The sequence below is a fragment of the Galleria mellonella genome, unplaced genomic scaffold (assembly GCF_026898425.1).
Source record: "Galleria mellonella isolate WM207_F2 unplaced genomic scaffold, CSIRO_AGI_GalMel_v1 utg121, whole genome shotgun sequence".
Lineage (NCBI taxonomy): Eukaryota > Metazoa > Arthropoda > Insecta > Lepidoptera > Pyralidae > Galleria > Galleria mellonella.
In genome coordinates, this window is record NW_026441983.1 from 1862209 (window position 1) to 1879141 (window position 16933).

The window sequence follows — 16933 nt, forward strand, 5'->3', positions numbered from 1 at the left end:
TCGCCCTGACTTTGCACGGGTTTTCTCTACTCTAATTTGCATGTATTATATATGTTCCTTTCCCATGGGTGTTGTAAATAGCGACTAAGAAAGCTTATGGTGGAGGGATGGGTAGCAACATACCTCTTAAAATATCACCAGAAGCCTGACAGCGGTTACCAACCCGCTGCCAAGCGTGGTAAGTATAGGCAAAAACCCCCTTATGTAGCCCTTATGGTATATACAGGCTATGGAATGAGCTCCATGTCGAGGTTTTTCCAAGAGACTAAAGCAAAAGGTTCAAAAAACGGGAAAAGAGGTTTCTTCAGGGTCGGCGACGCGCGCGCGTAATGTCTCTGGTATTGTAGGCGTTCATAGGCTATGGTAACCGCTTACCATCAGGTGAGCCATACGCTTGTTTGCCATCTCAGTGGTATAAAAACATTATTTTTTGCAACTTCAATTTTATATGATGTCAACTAATTCAGGCAGGTAAAGCCACGGGATAAAGCTAGTCAAATATAAAGGCATTTTTTTATAGGAATGTATTTTTATTTCAACTGATTTATATATATTTTTTTAATAAAGTAAGTAATACAAAGTTTTATCACTCGTTCGTCGGCGCAGCGGCTCGCAGTGACTTCTCCAAGTTTTTGAGTGATGGCGTGACATTGGTTCCAAGATCTTCCACCACACTGGATAAGTACACTGCAAATATCAATATAAAGATTATGGATAGCAAGCAATATAGCAATTGTCTTGTCAGATTTTTTTTCTTGATACTTGATGCAATCAAGTATCAAGAAAAAAAGAAATTCTGATGAAGCCAACGACCGACCGCTATATGCCATCTGAAACTAACCGATATGCAATCGAATAGTATTAATCGATTATAATGAACAATTCATACGATTATCGAGTGCTCCGCACTAGAGATCCGGACATGAATCCTGGAAAGACAAATTAATTGACCTTTTTTCTAGAGTCCCTTCGGATAACGGGTCCTGCAGACCCGTACGTGGCATTTCATGGAATGATATTACTTATGCGTGAGCCACTGCCTTCCTTTATATTAATTCTTAAAAGCCTAATTTTTTAAATCAAATAAAAAAATATATGTGTACCCTTTACTGTGCGTACTAATGGGGGAAAATAGTAAAACAAACGATATTTTTTTTATATTTATTTAGAAAAAAAAAAAACATTTGGTAACATGTAAACAGCTAAATATTAAAATAAAATCGATTGTAGGCGTCCAATGCGATTTATAACCCCGGTATCAAATTTGAAACTTCCGGTATTTAAGGGTTAAATCCGTCCTTTTTATTAGTTCTTGCCCACAAGTTCTATCCCATAATCTCCTCCGTTCGGGGGATAGAGATTGTTAGTGATGGAGATTGAGAATCCCATTGCTAGTAATATACCCAACCAGGTCGACCTCCTCGCGGTTCCCTCTGGAAACTATCATGGTTAATTCCTGATGAATTCACCATGATGGGCTAACTGGCCTGTTTTCATTCTCATCTATCACCCTTCACTGGTGCTCCGCCAGCGTATCCCGTTAGCGCAGGCGGGGTTACCATACCATTTTCACCCATTAAAAAAATATCTCCGTTCGGTTGACATGCAATATATTTTTTTATTTGGAATGGCATATTATTTATTTTATTTTCAATAGACAAAAAAAAGGTAAGTTCTTAATTTGATTTATATTTTTTATTATAAAACACCTGAGTCCTCAGGAATGGCAACGCATGGGGGGTATCATGGGCGAAACAGTATACTTTGTTATGTCCATGGTACTGCTCGTATCTATAGGCGACGGTTACCACTTTCCATCAGATGGGCCGTCGTCAGCTTGTTTGCCATTCGAAGTTGTATAAAAAAAAATTGTATACAAGAGTCCGTCGTGGTACCAGGACATCATAAATCTGCAGCATTGATAATAATGGGTTCTTACCGATATCAGTGAGGCACCGTTTCGTTCCAAGCGCGTCCATGTTTCGTATATTGAGCACCTTCTCAGCGTACTTGTCGCATGTGTGGATGCATACCTATGTATGTACAGACAATAAACTTGAGTATATACATATATATACATATCTGTCACGCCTGTCTCCCATTAGGGTAGGCAGAAACAATGGAACGCCAAATGCTTCGATTCAAACAAAACTCTCGATTCCTCCACTTTTATCAATCTTTTCATACACGCCTGCCGGTTATGGGTACTTTTAATTTGGCCCTTCTTCACACTTTCCATCAGGTGGGCCGTCAGCTTGTTTGCCATTCTAAGTGTCATACAAAAAATATGCGACCGATTCTTTTGGATAGTCACCAATCACCATTAAGGAGATGATGAGATGATGAAATCACGTCAGCAGGCACATCATGGTAAATTTACTAAGAATTAACCACGACGGTTTCCAGGCAGAACCATGTGGAGGTCGAACCTCGGACTCCTCTAGCCACAATATCTCATAACAATCAAGTACTAGGCTTACAGAACTGATAAAGAGTTAACAAAAACAAGTGCCACGTTCTTACCTCAGAAAGGAACTGCCACGGAGCCTGTTTCTCCGACAGGTGCATCTCCAAATGATGGGGCAGCGTCATCAGATATTGTCCGATCTGGAAAAGAACATCTGAATTAACCGACTGCGAAATTCTGGAGGATAAGTTGTTTTGAACATAAATTTTAATGAAAGATGAAAATGGTTATTTCATTAGAATTATTTTGTTCAATTTCGCATTCATTTTTTGGAACACTGGGCTCTGAGAAGTGATCTAATATTTTGCCTGAAGATACCTCGTTTAGAAGTCGAACACGTGTCGCAAAACGTGCGTGAACAAAATGGCAGTCGGAGGTTGATGGCTTACATGGAAGGTTGTGGAACTTCTGGTGGTAATCATCATGATCATCAAATCAGCCTTTTACTGTCCATAACTGAACATAAGCTTCCTCCTATGGGAGATTTGCCATGCTTGGCAGGCGGATTGGCAACCGCAGTTTAGCCTTTGGAGATGTTTTAACAGGGACGCTGCTGCCTCGAGCATTAAGTACCCCTAGTCGCCTCTTGCGACGCCCACGGAAAAGAAGAGCCCATTCTATGCCGGGACCATACGGCTGATTGACGATTTAGGATTTGGCTTCGCAATAAAACAGTATGTGGTTTTTCAAAAAGGGCGTATTAAGGTTTCTTCAGAGTCTGCAACGCGCACGTGACAACCCTAGTGTTGCAGGTTGCTACAGTGACCGTTTACCATCAGACGGGCCGTATGCTTGTATGCCACCTTTGTGGTATAAAAAAAAAACTAATACGGCGGCAAACCCGTGACGACAAAATCGTTACAATATCGTGACGTGTCGTTTTTATAAAAAAAAATGCGCCGTATACCTAGTTAATTTCATATAAAGTACCAGGAGATCAAAAATATGCAGGAGGTGTGAACATAACCAAATTACAGCGTCTGTTCGTAACATACCTTCGTAATGTACTCCTGAGGCGATAAGGAGAAATCTGGCAGGTCCGTGGAGAGAGCGTCGTTGTTGTTCCACGCAGCCAGTTGAGGGATCTCGTCTGAATATATATATATATATAAATATATAGGTAAATAAATATATATCCATACCTTTACAGAGTATAAAACAAAGTCACTTCCTGTCGTCTGTACGCTTAAATCTTTTAAACTAAACAACGGGCTTTAATGCAGTTTTCATCAATAAAACAAAATAATTGTGGAACAAGGTTTATGTATATAAATTATAGCACAGAAGAGCAGAGAACTTCTAAGATTTGTTATGTAAAGTCGTAAAAAACATTTTTGTGCGCTAAGTTAGCATACATGACTAACTTTTTTTTTTTCGTATGGATAATCTTCGGAAAGACCGTCCCATCTGCCGGAGGGAGGGCAGCTGGGGTGTGTGGGATTTTGTACCCACTAAAAACCACACGACGTACCTCGAGGCGCTTATGTTGGATCCCGGGTTCCCGTTTGTACGACTACCGAGTATCCAACGCGACGGCCCGCCCTGTAGGTGGTGTAGGGCAGGCCTCCTCTCTTAGTTAGGGTGGGGAATGTCCCTCCCACCCTACCATCACAGGAGGACACGGATACGTGCGCACACCTCCTAGGGTCATATGTAGGGTGTGCCTCAGCATACATGACTACCTAACCTTACGAGATTGTTGAGGGGAAACGGATTGTTATCAATTGGGAGGTATTGTCTATTGCTATCAAGTCGACCTCCACGCGGTTGCCCCTGAAAACCATCGTGACTAATTTATGTTCGAATTCGTCACGATGGGCTAACTGACCTGCCTTTTCATTCTCACTGATCATCCCTCACTGGTGCCCCGCCAGCGTATACCGATAACGCTGACGTCGTTATCATTCCATTATCATTTATTAAAAAAAAAAACGAGACTCAATGGTTAGCCAGTAGTTGCCATGTTCGACAGATGGATCGGCAACCACACATAGACTTTGGTGATGTTTTAAGAGGGATGTTGCTGTCCATTCCTCGACCATTAGGTTCTCATAGTCACCTCTTCCGACACCTGCGGGAAATGAAGGGGTGGCCCATTCTATGCTGGGACCATACAACATTGTTGGGCATGTTGTTAAGTGACTTGCAGGTTTTCAATATGAATTTTTTTTTACTGTGAAAGTACTTTACAACTTTTGTTGCCAAGCGTGGCAACTACTGGCAAAACCAGGGTAGGCCCATGTTTAGCAAGGGATAGCGGAAATGATGAAATTTTTTTTTACAAAACAGGGGACAAACGAGCTTGCGGCTCACCTGATGGTAAGTGACTACCGCCGCCCATGATCACCCACAATAACAACAGAATTGCAGCTATGCTGCCGGCCTTTTAAAAAGGAATATGCTCTTTTCTTGAAAGTTATGTTGTCGTATCGGTTCGGAAATACTGCTGCTGGAAGTTGATTCCAAAGAGTGGTTGTGCGTGGGAGAAAGTGCCTTGAAAAACGCATGATGAAAGTAAAAAAATGTAACGGAACTGACCTAGTAACACGTCAATGGGGTTCCTCAATATCGCCCTGGCCAGCGTCCGGAGCTGTTCCTTGGCGCGCCACAACTCAGCCGACGACTGCGGCTGTGACCGCAGGGTCGCGAGCTGCTGCCGGCTGTCCGGCTCTAGCACCAGAGACGGAAGGTCGGACAGCTGGTGTTCATCCTTAGGCTCTGCGATTGAGGGAGACTTTATACAAAAGTTGATTGCTTGGGTACCTCTGTCCCATTCAAGTTTCAACCGTGAAGGAGTTGTGTTTGCATGGCTGTGTTTCGGTTTGAAGGGTGGGATATGGCGTGAATTTATTGGGTACAGAGGAATAACACCCGAGTCCTCAGGAATGGCAACGCATGGGAGTATCATGGGCAAAACAGTATACTCTGTTATGTCCATGGTACTGCTCATGTCTATAGACGACGGTTACCACTTTCCATCAGGTGGGCCGTCAGCTTGTTTGCAATTCCAAGTTGTATAAAAAAAAATTTAAGGCTTAAGCTGTGTTCAAATTATTGTTACTATCTATGGAAGAATCTGCCATATCATCGAAAGACATACAATCATATTATGCTCTCCTAGTACTTATACTCTTAAGACCTGATCATCTTTTGTCATATTTATGCTGTTCAGAACTGATCATCATCCAGCTCTATCTGCTGTAATGCTGGCAGTGTGTCCAGAAGTAGAGAAACTGCTGTCTTCAACACCAGAGACTGACGCTACTTCTTTAGCAAGATATCCTATTCCATATTAACTAAGTCGTAAGCTTCGCCTGTGAGTGACGGTAAGACATGCAATGGGATTATGTAATCCTAGTACTACGCTGTTAAGAACTGATAGGCAAGTAGCTTTTGTTAGACATGCAATCATGTTATGTACTCCTAGTACTACGATATCAGAAACAAACCTTCTTCTTCCAACTCTATCTTCTGTCGCGCTGCTAGTGTGTCCAGCAGTACAGCAACTGCTGACTCGAGCACCAGAGACGCTGGGAATGTGTTGGACAACACGCCCGCTGTCTCGCCAGCCGATACAGTTGACAAGAACGCCGTTTCGATACGGCGACAGTGAGCGAAGATCATAGTGGTGATTGCGGATATGAAGTTCTGACGAAAGAGTATAAATTGTAAATATTCTCAAGGGAGGACCACGTATGGGTCGACCTGACAGGGTATATTGCAATGGGACTGGTATTCCGCATTACTAACAATTCCTTCCTTCCACCTTCCATATTATCCATTAATCTCTGACCACCATTGCGTCCACGCACGTTTTGCAGCCCGTGTTTCACCTATAGAAGAGGCCTATTCAGGGAAATTAATAGACCGGAGACTAACCGTTCGGCGCCCAAACTGCAAAACACCTTTCACACACTACACTTCCACAAAAGTGGCAAAACATAAGAAGTACTATGTACGACACAGTGTATTCTGTGACTTGTTTCTTGTAAAGGCTTCCACGTGTAACTCACCTCAATAGCAGGCACGTAGTATGGATATATAGCGATGCCGGCGATCTTCTTGGCCTTGCTAAATGCTGTCTCCAACCACCCTTCGCACCGTTCGGCGACCGTGAGAATCGCTCTTGAATGTTCTACAAGATTCTCCTGTGAATTATTTAGAGGCATTTTATATAAATATAGGCTTAACGAAACACCACCAAAGCCTAACTGGCAAAACTGGTAAAATGGTATTTACCGTGTCCTGTAGCTGCTTATCGTCGAGATGCTGACGCAGCAGGGCAGCCTGCATCTCGGAGTACCGGGGCAGCAGCTCGCGTAGGGGTGCGTACGCCGCGCGGCCTAATTCCCGAGCTGTCGCCGCCACCACTACCTCTGGATAGAATCTCTATGTCAGTTCTGACCGCCTGGTACCGCAAATGATCAAACGCGTGCAATAAACCGATTTTTTTTTATGTTAATCTTGTAAATTAGTGCCATACAAATTTTTCTTTTTCAAGTCAATACACTGATGGGACACTAGTGACAGATGATAGATGAGGACGAGAGCAGCTTAAATACGTGCGTACGCCGCCTGCCCTCGCGCGTTACTACACTAACCTTCTAGTAGGTGCTGCTCGCCTAGTACATAGACTAGCGAATCTAACGTCACACACTGGCGCAGGGGTGGAGGGGATTGTTGGTAATGGGTTCTAAAAGCTCCATTGCTAGCAATATAGGGTATAGGGTATACATGATCAGTATGCACTGATGAGACACTAGTGACAGATGATAGGTGAGGATGAGAGCAACTCAATTAAGCCCATCGTGACGAATTCCACAAGAGTGGGGGGGAAGGGTTTGTAAGTAATGCGATCTATCAGTCCCATTGCTAGCAATATACCCTATCAGGACGTGGTTCCCTGGAAACCGTCGTGGTTGATTCATGTTGTATTCTTTACGATGGGCCGACTGACCTGCCCATCATCTTCACCTATCATCTTTCACTGGTACCCTGCCAGCGTATACCGTTAGCGCAGGGGGGTCGCCATTCCATTGACATCCATTTAAAAAATCCACAAGAGTTAAATATGATGGTTTCCAGGAGGAACTGCCTGGAGATCGACCTGATAGGGTATATTGCCAGCAATGGGGGTGTTAGATCTCAATTACTAAAAATTCCCCCCCCCCCACGAAATCGCGGTTAATAGCTAGTTAATTATAACTGAAATACAGTTTCGTGTTACCAGGACAACATAAAGCGGCGCACCTTTATTTTGCCTGGGCGCGTCTACGATCCCCCGCATACACGCTATGAACTCGTCGATTTCCCTCCTCAAATCCGTCAATATTATGATGCCTTCGTCAGGTGTTGAGCACAATTTCAAATTTGCTGACACCACCTGGAAACACATATATTGATAATGTAATAAATAACCCATGATTAAGGGCCACGAATTGATCTTGTAACTAGACGACCACGTGGATTTCACCACGTCGAAATATATGAAACAACGAGAAAGTTTTATCAGAGGGAGACTTTGTACAAAAGTCGTTTGCTTAGGTACCTCTGTCCCATTCGTGTTTCATCCGTAAAGCAGTTGTGTTTGCATGACTGAGTTTCGGTTTGAAGGGTGGGATATGGCGTGATTTTACAGGGTACAGAGGAATAACACCTGAGTCCTCAAGAATGGCAACGCAAGGGGGGTATCATGGGCGAAACAGTATACTCTGTTATGTCCATGGTACTGCTCATATCTATAGGCGACGGTTACCACTTTCGATCAGGTGGGCCGTCAGCTTGTTTGCCAGTCTAAGTTGTATAAAAAAAAAAGTTTAAAATTAACTAGGATTCAAATCGTTGGATAAAATATAAGGTATACCTGTGTTGGAGACGGCTCCAGGGAAAGTAGAACATCTGTGTACAGCCTGAGTAGCTCTCCAACTGGGGTTTCGACTTTCAGTACGTTGGTCAACCATTCCACCTGAAACAGAAGTTAGGAACTATAACAGGGAGAGGGAGGGAGGAGGCCTATGTTCAGCAGTGAACAAATGATAGCTGAGATAATGATGGTGATGATGAAGGAGAGAAGGGAGAAGTTTGGGGCATTATATATTTATTATTAACTGTACATAACACTTGGCAAGGATAACACCTAAAGGCATTCTCTACCAGGCGGCCATAAGGCAAAAAGAGATGGTTGCTGACGGTTTTTTTTTTTTTACAACACAGGGGGCAAACGAGCATGCGGCTCACCTGATGGTAAGTGACTACCGCCGCCCATGATCACCCACAACACCAGCGGCATTGCAGGTGTGCTGCCGGCCTTTTAAAAAGGAATATACTCTTTTCTTGAAGGTTATGTTGTCGTATCGGTTCGGAAATACTGCTGCTGGAAGTTGATTCCAAAGAATGGTTGTGCGTGGAAGAAAGTGCCTTGAAAAACGCACGGTGGAAGACCGCCACTCGTCCAGATGATTGGGATGAAACTTTAGTTTGTGGCGGGTTGTACGGTGGTGAAAATCAGCAGCAGGTATCAATCCGAACAATTCCTCAGAACACTCCCCATGATAAATTCGGTAGAAGATGCACAGAGACGCAACATCTCTGCGCAGTTTCAATGGGTCAAGTCGGACAGTAAGGCGTTGACTATCGATAATTCGAGCCGCCCGACTTTGAATGCGGTCTAACGGAAGGAGTTGGTACTGTGGCGCTCCTGCCCACAGGTGAGAACAGTATTCCATATGCGGCCTGACTTGGGCTTTATATAATTTCAGGCGGTGTTCTGGCATGAAATATCGTCTCACCCTATTGAGCACTCCTAACTTTTTGGAAGCTATCTTAGCCTTCTCCTCCAGATGACCGCAAAACTGGACGTCGCAAGATATATCAACGCCCAGAATTCCTAGACTTGACTTTTTATCAAGGGAAGTGCCCTGAAAGTGAGGAGATACGACAAACGGCGTCTTTTTTGCGGTAAACGCGCAGACTTGTGTCTTTTTGGGGTTAAATTGGACAAGATTTTGTTCACCCCAGATCGAAACTTGATGGAGTGAAGTTTCGATTTCAGACACAAGTCTATTCCGGCACTCATCGGTATGTGCCCGCACACACGCACACACACACACACACACACCGCACACACGGTACTTTAAAATAAAAGGGAAACTATATAAAAACACATGCACAAATATAAAGTACTAGCAACCCGCCCCGGCTTCGTACGGGTGCAATGCTTGATGTGTATTTTTTAAACTGTTCAACACATTTAAGTCTGGTATATTGGTGTGTGTACTGCACTAAAATAGCTTACAAGTCTCACAGTATTACCGATAGAAGGAGCATCCATAGACTAAGTTTCTCTATCTAACTTTCTTTTTACCTTAGGATTCTAGCTCTAGTTTCTAGTCTAACTACCAGGCGACCAGCACCGGAGTAGAGGTATCCTGACAGGCGATACGCAATGAGCGGCGGTGAGCAAGCTTGCGCCGGTGTTTTTTTAATGGTTGATAATGGAATGGTAACCCCGCCTACGCTATCAGTATACGCTGGCGGGGCACCAGTGATAGATGACAGGTGAGGATGAAATGGTAAGTCAATTAGTCCATCGTGACAAATTCAACAATAAATTAGTCATGATGGTTTCCAAGGGAAACTACTTGGAGGAACCACGACCTGATATAGGTATATGATAGGGTATATTGCTAGCAATGGGACTGGTAGTTCGCATTACTAACAAACCCTTCCCCCCACTCTTGTGGAATTCGTCAAGATGGGGTTAATTGTGCTGCTTTCATCCTCACCTATCATCTGTCGCTAGTGTCCCCATCAATGCATACTGATCGTGTATACCCTATACCCTATATTGCTAGCAATGGGGCTTTTAGAACCCATTACTAACAATCCCCTCCCCCCTGCGCCGGTGTGTGACGTTAGATTCGCTAGCCTGTGTACTAGGCGAGCAGCACCTACAAGAAGGTTACCTGTTGCGGAGCGTCGGCGGCGAGGAGGCGCGCGAGGGCAGGCGGCGCGGGCGGCGCGGACGGCGCGGACGGCGCGGACGGCGCGGACGGCGCGAGGCGGCGCCAGGCGGCCAGCAGCCGGTGAGCGGCGGCGCGGCGCCAGCAGCGGCACACCGACACCGCGCGGCACATGCCCGCGAACACAGACATGTACACGGCAGTGCGCTCTGCGTGCACGAAACAACACGTCAGATAATAAAGAAAAATAGAGTTGGCTAAGCAAATTCTCCTCTCTTTGGTATTGAAACTAGTCGATGATGTTTTGAGCCGGTATCCGCAATTGGACGTATTTGCCTCCAACTTGCTGAAGTTTCGCCGGAGTGTTTGTGTTCAGAGATTTAAGATCTATAGTACATTACTGCAGTGGCCAGCAACTGAGGCATTGATAGATGAACGTGTAAATGTGGGCCGAGGCGAAGCCGAGGTGACGAATCAACGTCACGACACATCGTGACGAATTCAACGATTAATTAGTCACGATGGCTTCCAGGGGGAACCGCGTGGATGTGAAACAGATAAAATATATTGATAGCGATTGGTAAACCTCCACATTACTAACAATCACTTTCCCCTAAATTTGCTTGCTTGTTTGTTACGCTTTAACGCCTAAGCCACTAAATTTATTGACAAATATTGGTATAGAGATAGATGTGATCTTGGAGACGGTTATAGGGGTTATATTGCGAAAATCTTATAGGAATGTAGTGAGGGAGGGGTAATTTTTTTATTAAACTTTTTATTGTGTCGACCAATTTACTTCAAACTTTGCAGAATTATTTGTTTATAATTAAAGTATATATATTTCTCAAACTACTCTGTAATAATGGACGTGGTTTTTTTTTATAACTTTTTTCTCTCTACCCATACCAACAAGCAGAATTGTTGTAAAAAAAAATCTATATTAATAGAAGCGAAGCCATGAGTAAAAACTAGTATATATATAAAAAAAAATATGAATTAAATTGTAGCCATGAATTTGAAGTTGGCTAGATTTTTTATGGCATAAAATGGAATGGTTACCTCGCCTGCGCTATCGGTATACACTGTTACGGTACCAGGGACACATGACAGGCGAGGATAAAAACAGATTAATTGGTATACGGATCGTGTGGAGGTAAAGTTTTAAAACTAGATTCTCTGGTTTCTTCAGGGCCGGCAACGCGCGCGTAATACCTCTGGTATTGCAGGCGTCCATAGGCTACGGTAACCACTCACCATCAGGTGGGCTGTATGCTATTTGCCACCTCAGTGGTATAAAAAAAAAATTCTTAAGTTCCGGTAAGTTCTAGAAAGTTCTAAGTATGAGCGTTACTGACCAGCGTCCATCTGTGTGAGGGCGTCAATGAGCGGTGGACTGATGGCCGCCTCTAGCCTGTTATACAGGGCCTCCAGCTGAAGACGCTTACTCTCGTAATCCGGCGCCTCGCTCAGTACCTACAATTATATGGACTTTATTAGAACTGTGCCACAATGCGTGAAAGATGCCAGTCCCTGGTATGTAGGATGCGAGGGAACACCAACAGCGTTCTGAACATAACTGCAAGCAATGTAATGAAACGTTACATATGTTGCTAAAAAGAGACTTGGTACAAAAGTCGTTTACTTGGCCACCTCTGTCCCATTTGTGTTTCTACCGTGAAGCAGTTGTGATTGCATGGCTGTGTTTCGGTTTGAAGGGTGGGATATGGCAGTGAATTTACTGGGTACAAAGGAATAACACCCCGAGTCCTCAGGTATGGCAACGCATGGAGGTATCATGGGTGAAACAGTATACTCTGTTATGTCCATGGTACTGCTCATGTCTATAGGCTTTACAATTTTAGACGTAATACATTTAAATATATACAAAGAATATTAACAGACATTTTTAAGAGTAACTGTTGATTCGAGTGAGCTCCTCTCAACATTTAACAATCTTTCGAATCCTGCAGTTAAAAAAAAACTATTTAAAATAATATAAACAAGTCTATTTAAATAAATATAATTTAAACTTGCCACAATTGAAATTGTTTTTTTTTTTTTTTGAAGAATACTTTTTTTTTAAATGGATAATAAGGTTGACTGGGAGAGAATGCTTTTAGCATAAAGCCTGCCTTGTACACATACTTTTTTTTCTTTTTATACAACTTAGAATGGCAAACAAGCTGACGGCCCACATGATGGAAAGTGGTAACCGTCGCCTATACACATGAGCAGTACCGTGGACATAACAGAGTATACTGTTTCACGCATGATACCCCCCATGCGTTGCCATTCCTGAGGACTCGGGTGTTATTCCTCTGTACCCAGTAAATTCACGCCATACCCCACCCTTCAAACAGAAACACAGCCATGCAAACACAACTGCTTCACGGTTGAAACACGAATGGGACAGAGGTACCCAAGCAAACAACTTCTGTACAAAAATGTAGTAATAAATAAATAATGGCACAGGTACCTCAAGACTGGCGGTCATGGCAGCGACCTGTCCCGCCAACTCGATCAGCTTGTCGTTCTGGGTGGGCACGCCCGCCTCCAGTACTTCTTCCAGGGCGGTTGCAAGCGCCGCCCACTTGTCCGCCTCGCGAAGCGCCGAGGCTGCATTCTACAAATTTTATTTTATTGAGATACGTGGTTGAAAGAATTATTTACATCAAACTGTTTATAATTACTCCTCTCCATCCAAAGGTTGCCTGGAAGAGATCGCTCTCAGCTATAAGGCCGCCCATTGTTTTCTCACTGTGATCATGTCTTGTAATTGTTTGTATTTATAATAAGTTTACTATTGTAATCTTATGGAGGGAACAATAAAGAGTATCTATCTAATAATCCCTAGAATAGGCCAAAGAAGACAGGGAAGACCACTGACACCGTGGGTTACAGATATAAGGTGCATTTTGGACAAAGATAGCCAAAAACAGAATAGAATGGAAGACTCTGGAGGAGGCCTTTGTCTTTGGACAAGAGAGGGGTGACAGAACAGTTACTGATTGAATATTAATTACATTGAATTGTTTATTATGTTACTTCTTTTATAAAGTCTTATTATATTATTTTTATTTTTTAAACTTTATAAAAATTCTCATCTCCCCTCTTAAGGAGAGGAGATGGCAACAAACCCCCGGCAGAAGCACAGTCAGCCGGGGTTCAGGGCCCCAGGTAGAGAATCCGACGTACAATGCGGGCAGAATCTAAGAGCACCGCTTTCTGCATCTTTCCCATGAGTGAGCCGAGCCGCCTCGGAATCCCAACTATCTGAGATGTTGTTCCAGATTGGTTGGGATAAGACCGTTCACGTTCGGAATGATTTCGGTGGATGTCAACCCCCACATTTCGGTCACCTAGTGAGCCAATTCGAGATATTTTCTCTTTTTCTCGGTTTCATTATTATTATTAACTATCTAATAATATAAATTGATGTGTGGTCCTGACGTAGAATAAGCCAACTCTTCCTTTCCCGTGAGTGTCAAAAAAGGCGACTAAAGGAGGGCGAGGGATAGGCAGCAGCGTCCCTTTTAAAACATCTCTAAAGCCTGACTGCAGTTGCCAATCCACCTGCCAAGCGTGAAAACTCCTGACAAATCCCCCAAGGGGAAGACTTATGTCCAGCAGAGGACAGTTAAAGGCTGATGATGAAGATGCCTACCTCCAATCTGCTTTTAAGGTGGTCAATCCTCTGCAAACTCTCAATGGAGTTGCCAGTCTGCTCCTCAACATCCTGGACCTTCTGTTCCAGGGACAGCAGCTTCTGCTGCAGCAGCGCGCCCTCCAGTTGGAGGGACGACGCGTCTTGCAGGACCCGAGGTATTGATGTTAATATCTGTGAACAAGTTTGATATTCACATGAGAATCAGTACAGGGGGTAAACAGGACCTTTTATGCACCTTTTTGGTTTCCTTTTTAATTTTATTTATTTTTATGCAACTTAGAATGGCAAACAAGCTAACAGCCTCAGATGGAAAGTAGAAACCGTCACCTATAGACATGATCAGTACCATGGACATAACAGAGTATACTGTTTCGCTCATACCCTGTAAATTCACTGTCATATCCCACCGTTCAAACCGAAATATAGTCATGCAAATACAAAAAAACATATATTTTTTGTAACTTGAAGTAATTGTCATATTTTGTTTGTTCACTTCTTCTTCTGTCTTCTTCTCTTTTATGCTTTGTATACACATATATTTTGACAATATAGAAGATTATAAGATTATCAGACAGAATTTAAACTAGCACAATTAAAAACCACATAAAAACTAAAGATGTTACAATCACAGTTAAAAAACTTAAATGGAACTGGGCAGGGCATACAATTAGAGGGAGAGATAAATGGAGTAAAAAGATAATGTTTTGGTACACGAAAGACAAAAAAAAAGAAGAAGAGGAAGACCATATAGAAGATGGGTTGATGACATTAGGGCTGAAGCAGGTGGAATTTGGACAGGAGTTGCTAGCAATAGAGACCATTGGAGGCAGTTGGAGGAGGCCTATGTTATAAAAAAAAATGTTGTCTGAATAAAGGCTTATATTATTATTATACACATATATTTTAATAATTATATTACCTTTCTAAAGACATCATGTTTCTCTGGGATTCTCAGTCTCCATTACTAACAATCCCTTTCCCCCCAACCTGATAGGTTGTATTGTCAGCTAACTGACCTGTCTTTTCATCCTCATCTGTCACCCCTCATTGGTGCCCCACCAGTGTATACTGTTAACATGGGCGGGGTTCTTCATTGTCATCCGATAAAAAAAAACCAACATACTCGTGTACTAATTTAACTCAAATCCAATCAGTAGTTTTTGTGTGAAAAAGTAACAAACATTATGCATATGTTATTTTATTCATAACTTTATTTTCAATTTTGAGCGTATCTTACCAAAATAAATGCACAACTGTTTTCGAAAACATAACTCCGTTTTCCCAAAAGTTTTGTTACAGACTACAGCATGTGATTCTTCAAAAGAGCCCCCCTTTTGAAGAAGTTTTTTCAGGGTCGGCAATGTGAACATAATACCCCTGGTAATGCAGGTATTCATAGGCTACGGTAACCACTTACTATCAGGTAGGCCGTATGCTTGTTTGTCACTTAAACAAAAAATTATAAAAATAATATACCAGGACAACATAAGCAGAGAGAAGAGTCAATTACCTGTGTGGTAGTTTCATCTAAGGAGTTCGTCAACTGTTTCATATAGAGCTGCAGCCGAGACACAGTATTGGTCACAAACACCTGAAAAAATATATATAAATATATATTTTCTCAAAAGATTCGATTATATTGTCTCAAAAGCCAATAAAATGACTGGTTTCATTTTCCGAACCGCAAAACCTTTCCGAAATCCAATTAGTATATTAATCCTTTATTTTGCGCTTGTTCGAGCAGTTTTAGAGTATAATGCTGTCATATGGTCTCCCCAATATAGCACTCATATTGATAGATTGGAAGCTGTTCAGCGGCGCTTCCTTCGTAATTTAAGTTCAAAGCTTGGCATGAGACGTAAGCTATCTACATATGAAAGTCGACTAAATTTTTTTGGTATTACTACGTTAAAATCTAGACGTTCAATCCAAGATTTGAACACGCTATATAAAATTATAAACGCAAAGTGGGATGCTATCGATCTATTAGGCCATGTTCCGTTTAAAACGGAAGGTAATAAGAGAATATTAAAATTATTTCATGTACCTTATTGTAATAACAATGTAACTTTTAATGATCCTCTCTTCCGCATGTGCAGACTGTATAATAATTGTAATGAATTGGACATTTTTGCTTATAATTTAAATTCTTTTCTTAAAATGGCAAAAGAAGTGTCTGAGTTTAATATATAATTGTTCTCATTTTCTATAGTTATTATATATAATGTTGAATCTAGTATAAGCTAACGCTGTGCGTAGCAATTAATGGTATACAATTTTAAAACAATTAATTATAAAATTCATTATATTTAATTTAATGTGAATTGTAATACTGTTGCTGTGCCCAAATAAATAAATAAATAAATAAAAATATTTAAAAATAAAAATATAAAATAGAATATATAAAAATACAAAATAAATGAGAACTGAAATACTTACCTCTTTTTCTTGATTGCCGCTCGAACTCCACGCTCTGTTTATCCATTTTTTCGGATCGAAATCAGGTTCAGCGAATGTTTTTATATCCTAAAAACAATAATGTAAATTTAAATGATTTTTAAAATGTATTTGGAATTTTAACAATTTATGTTTACAGTCATGACATACCATTATTTTATTGTGTCTAAATTAAAACTAAAATTATTTACAATTATTTAAACTATTTATTCATCAAACAAAAAGAATACGGATTTATTTCATACAAATGTGAATAGTTTGTAAAATAAATATTTATAATTTTATATTATTATTAATTAAAAATAGATAAAAAAAATAAGCACTGTCGGCTGTCACTGTCAGGTATCAGTATAGACAAAGATTTCGGAATGTTCTTAG

At 41.7% G+C, this 16933-nt stretch overlaps 1 protein-coding gene across 1 annotated transcript; it reads right to left on the bottom strand.

Annotated features, from left to right (window-relative positions):
- Positions 1–509: 509 nt before the first annotated feature.
- LOC113512251 (conserved oligomeric Golgi complex subunit 7) lies at positions 510–16901 on the bottom strand. The gene is made up of 17 exons (XM_052898419.1): positions 16706–16901; positions 16538–16624; positions 15609–15689; positions 14096–14269; positions 12908–13054; positions 11787–11904; positions 10432–10637; positions 8331–8432; positions 7718–7850; positions 6707–6843; positions 6481–6615; positions 5917–6115; positions 5006–5185; positions 3463–3557; positions 2524–2607; positions 1940–2033; positions 510–687 (listed from the first exon to the last, which is right to left on the bottom strand). Exons 1-17 carry the CDS (start codon positions 16706–16708, stop codon positions 587–589), a joined length of 2076 nt encoding a protein of 691 aa, XP_052754379.1. The 5' UTR covers positions 16709–16901; the 3' UTR covers positions 510–586.
- Positions 16902–16933: the final 32 nt, after the last annotated feature.

Coding starts and splice junctions, on each gene's coding strand:
- LOC113512251 (XM_052898419.1), bottom strand. Junction 15,690..16,537: donor GCGGCAATCAAGAAAAAGAG/GTAAGTATTTCA, acceptor ATATTTTTTCAG/GTGTTTGTGACCAATACTGT. Junction 688..1,939: donor ACGGTGCCTCACTGATATCG/GTAAGAACCCAT, acceptor TGATATTTGCAG/TGTACTTATCCAGTGTGGTG.